General features: G+C 37.4%; 1 protein-coding gene across 2 annotated transcripts; it reads right to left on the minus strand.

Moving 5' to 3' along the window:
* LOC108673035 lies at positions 1-1,006 on the minus strand. 2 transcript variants are annotated; one of them, XM_018160807.2, is made up of 3 exons: positions 920-1,006; positions 277-545; positions 1-246 (listed from the first exon to the last, which is right to left on the minus strand). In XM_018160807.2, exons 1-3 carry the CDS (start codon positions 923-925, stop codon positions 144-146), a joined length of 378 nt encoding a protein of 125 aa, XP_018016296.1. In that variant the 5' UTR covers positions 926-1,006; the 3' UTR covers positions 1-143. The 2 variants fall into 2 exon arrangements, with proteins under 2 accessions (XP_018016296.1, XP_018016295.1); XM_018160806.2 differs by having other exon boundaries at positions 1-545.
* Positions 1,007-4,452: the final 3,446 nt, after the last annotated feature.

Below are 4,452 nucleotides of genomic sequence, written 5' to 3' on the forward strand. Positions count from 1 at the left end.
AACAAAACTGATTTATTATATTGAATTTTCAAAAATAACCAAACTTATAGAAGCTCTGATTGTGTTTAAGAAAATGTCTAATGGAATTTTCATATTTCTGTGGTTTCAAGTTTCAAAAGCGTCGTCAGTTCAGCTTAAAGTGTTCAGTAGGTGACGAGGCGGGCGCCTTCGTTTTGTTGGATCGTCTTGGGGAACACACCAACTGGAGCGACACCCGCGGAGTATGGAATAGGAGCAAAGTTTCCGGCAGCGTAGGTGATGGGTGCAGTGTTACCGACCGTGTAGGTGATGGGTGAAGCGTGGGTACCAGGTATCGGGCCGGTCCCAGCAATGAAGGTGCCGGCGGGAGAAGAGGCATAAGTACCCTTGAAGCCTGAGTAGGTGGTAGGGACGACGCCACTGGAAGCTACAAAGCTTGAAAAGAATTGAGGATTTGAAGTTCCGGAGGATGAGTAGACGATGGGGCCTTGTGCGACGGTTGAAGGGCTGAACACATATTTTGGGGCCGCGATGGCGGAGGCTACAAGAGCGAAGAAGATGGCGACCTGCGGAACACATTGTGCCGTTATTAAACGTTTGCGACAAATAAAATGCTAAATCTATGTTTCAACTTCGTATTTAGTTGATGAAATACAGTTAAACACAATTCTAATAACATCATGGAGCAGATGACTGAAGATAGTAAGGAGATTAATAATTGTAAAGATACTACTCAACAAGTCAGCTGAAACGCTCTTGTGTGTTAGTTGTTTGAAAATGTATGTAAGTTTGCCTTGAGGTTAACAGAACTCAGGAATTAAATCCTTCAAGAAACAAATTAAAACTTAATTTAAAAATATTAAGCCAACTATACTAAATTGAACTAGAAAATAAGTAGTTAATTAGGACGCTGGGCAGGAGTGTGAGCCTATCTTCTAACCTTCATGTTGAGCGAGTTGACAGTGCGGCTTCCAGTGAATTACGACAACGGCAGACGAGACGGCCAGCCTTATATAGCTTCACGCTATTGCCCATCCTGAGCAACTCGAATGCAACTCGCCTGCCACGCCCAAACCACGACCGGTATTTTAATTTTCTTTCTTTAAAAACGATCCATTTTCAGTAGCCCGGATTGAGTCTGTTGCCGGGCAAGATTTGCAGCAAATGGTAACATCAGAGCAACTGAATGCGAACCCAGCAAAACCTGGTATCATTAGTATTTGGTTCTAGTGGCTGAGTTGTAAGCTTCATTTTTCGAATATCTACATATATAGGATAGCTGCCCGCTGGGCTAATTGGGATGTTCCCGTCTTACTCAAACAAGCTTCACTGACATTACTCCATGTAGCAAGTCATGAACAGATCCTTTTCAGATACACAAGACAAACTATTCGCTAAAAATGTTTCATTACTCACTGCAATGAGTGACAGAGAGCGCATTTTGTCGTCGAAGAAAACGTGAAGTCATGGACAGACGGACGGACGGACACACGGACAGTAGGACGGACATGACGAGCACAATAGCGCCTCTTTTCCCATAAATGAGAAAATGCGCTAAAAAGCAAAATAACTTATTTCAGACACCGTAAATCGCATTACACAACTACCAAAACTCAGAGGAGAGGAATCAACTCACACTATAATCTGCTGTTAAACTCCTTTAAATGTAAATAGCAGTTAAAAACGAATCAATCAATATTCAAAACAATCACTATCAGATTTTTCACCATTCTGAAAGACGACAAACACTTCATCTACACAAACGGATGTGATATTTGGCCATCCATTCATCAGCTCATGTATAAAATACATAGCCCACATTAAGACGAGACAAACAATCCATCAAACCCTCCTCTGCAAACCCTGCTGCCCATTCCTATCAGCATCATACAAACTCATGACCCTCTGTTTTATCCCAGCATCCNAATTATCGATGATGATCTACTCTAAGTTTACTATTATGAATGTAAATCGGTAATATTTATTGCTAATAGCATGATAATTTTGCAGATTTTGCACCGTTAGCACCGTAATTGAACACAGTTGGCACAGTGTTATCGTGATCGAAGCCTGAGACTTTACCTTTTTCGTGCTGAAAAATTGTAAAAGGTAGTTCCTGAGATACATCTGTCACATCCTTCAGCTAATCACAAGTGAAACTACTGGTAAGGCCTTTAAATATGTTCTTCTGTTTACTAGAAAATTTCTTGAAACATATTTCAAGATGGAAGCGCAGCCGTGCACCACCAATTTTATGCACCAATAAGCCCTGAATCGAACGCTTTGGAACTCTCTGGACCTACACCAATCAGCCGTGCACCACTCGGCTTTCTCCTCTTCCGGCCTTGACCACCACCTGCCGTGCACCACCAGGCCGCGGATCGAATCTGACTTCCGAGCATCGTTAAATTACGGAATTTTACGTTCACCGCATCTGAGGTTAGGTTTCAGATAGCATAGTTCTGTTCCAAAATTTATCGTCCTACGACAAGTGGCCGTTCGACCGAGGGCTGGTTCGACCCACGGCCTAGATACGGACGGCTTGAAGTGTTGAAGGCTACGTTCCGGAAGGCAGGAATCATGATGGTCCATTACATCCAGGGCAGTGGTGGTCTTCGGCAGGCGACCCTTCTTGAACTCAAAAATATGATACAATTTTCAAGACACAACCTACGTACCCATTCCGGTGACAAGCTGTAGCAAACTATATATAAAGAAGGATTGACTTCTAGGAATGAATAATATGCGTTTAAAAATTACTTTTCAAAGACAACACTTCTGGAAAATCCAGTGTCTTGGATGTTACACAATGAATTTATAATTTTATTTTCATATATTAAAAAAATTATTTTTCACAATTTTCTTATGATATCAAAATTTTGTAAATTAACAAAATTATTTATTCTGTCAACAGATTCATGCATTGTCACTGACTTCATGCATGTGTACAAAATTTCAGATCGATTGGACAGGTCAAATTGTGTCATATATGGATTATAAGATTTGTAGCAGACGAAATTGTTTTTACATTTTTTTAATAATGAAAAAAAATTTTTAATTTATAAAATTATTCTTTCTGTCAATTGATTCATGCATTGTTTCCAACTTTACGCAAGTGTGCAAAATTTCAGATCGATTGGACCGGTAGAAGTGTGTCAAATATCGAAAATAAGATTTGTGGCTGACAAAATTATTTTTAATTTTTTTAATATTTAAAATTTTTTGTAATTTTTAATATCATTTATTCTGCCAATTGATTCATGCATTGTCTCAAACTTTATGCAAGTGTGCCAAATTTCAGATCGATTGAGCAGGTAGAAGTGTGTTAAATATCAATTATAAGATTTGTAGCAGACAGACAGACAAAGAAACAGCAAGCAGTGAAGTTAAAGAGAAGTGTTGTAAAAATGAAGAGCGACAGGGGAAACATCTCGTAGAGTTTTAATACGTCTGAGCGTTTTCGGGGTACTTGACTTCATTTCTTATTTATCAAATATCGCTGTTCTTAAGGCGATAATTTAATTTTAATAGTGGAAATTAGAATCTCGGTTTATATAATAAAATTAAAATTTGTTGATTGATCAGAATTTCCGGCTGAATTATTTAACTTCAAATATTTCCAACAGTCATGTGCGCTGTCAGGCTATAAGATCTCACTCGAAGAATTCGAGCAAGGAAAATTAAATAGAGTTGAATGAGCTGGTACAAATGTAAGTAGGTATATTTTGCAAAAAAATTCAACAATTAGCATAGATTTGGTTGTGCATATTATTTCAGTTTAGCCAATTGTTAACCTAGAAAATTAATATGGGATAATATTTAAAAATGTGTCTACATGATTGATCAGACATTTGTTCTACAAGTCTCTCATGTGTTTTCATTCTTTCAAGTTGTACGATTTTATGATAAATATTAATTGGTCCTTCAAACCTCACATAAAACTTCAATCTATTTTGCGTCCCTTCATAACTTCGATTCATGACAGGGAACACATGCAGTTGTGTGGAAATTATAACTTTTTTCAATTATTCAATTTTTTTATTGCATGTTCCTATCAAAACTTAAACTCGGTCTTTCTCAATAGATTTAAACGAATTATCTAAAGTGTTTCAAGCTATTGGAGCAAGCCGTTCTTATAAGTGAAAAAGTTTTTCAAAGCTATAAGAGCAATTTAATTCCTTTCATGTGAAGTAGCGTCCTATAAATTATTGGGGTAAGCCATCTTATTTTTGTATAGCTAATTCATGTCAATTTTATCCTCAGTCAATAATCGTGATCGATAAACTTCACTATAGTATATTGAATAATGATGATGAATCTCTATTCAAAACATGGTTGTAGCATGGAGTTTTTTGAAAATGTCACGATTTCTTCGCTAATATTGTAGCTCAGTAGACTACATGGCAGAATTAGACACATTTCCTTTTCATAGTTTAAAATCGAGTTATTTTGAATTTCGACGCATATTTTTAA

Source organism: Hyalella azteca, unplaced genomic scaffold, assembly GCF_000764305.2.
Source record: "Hyalella azteca isolate HAZT.00-mixed unplaced genomic scaffold, Hazt_2.0.2 contig10742, whole genome shotgun sequence".
NCBI classification, from domain to species: domain Eukaryota; kingdom Metazoa; phylum Arthropoda; class Malacostraca; order Amphipoda; family Hyalellidae; genus Hyalella; species Hyalella azteca.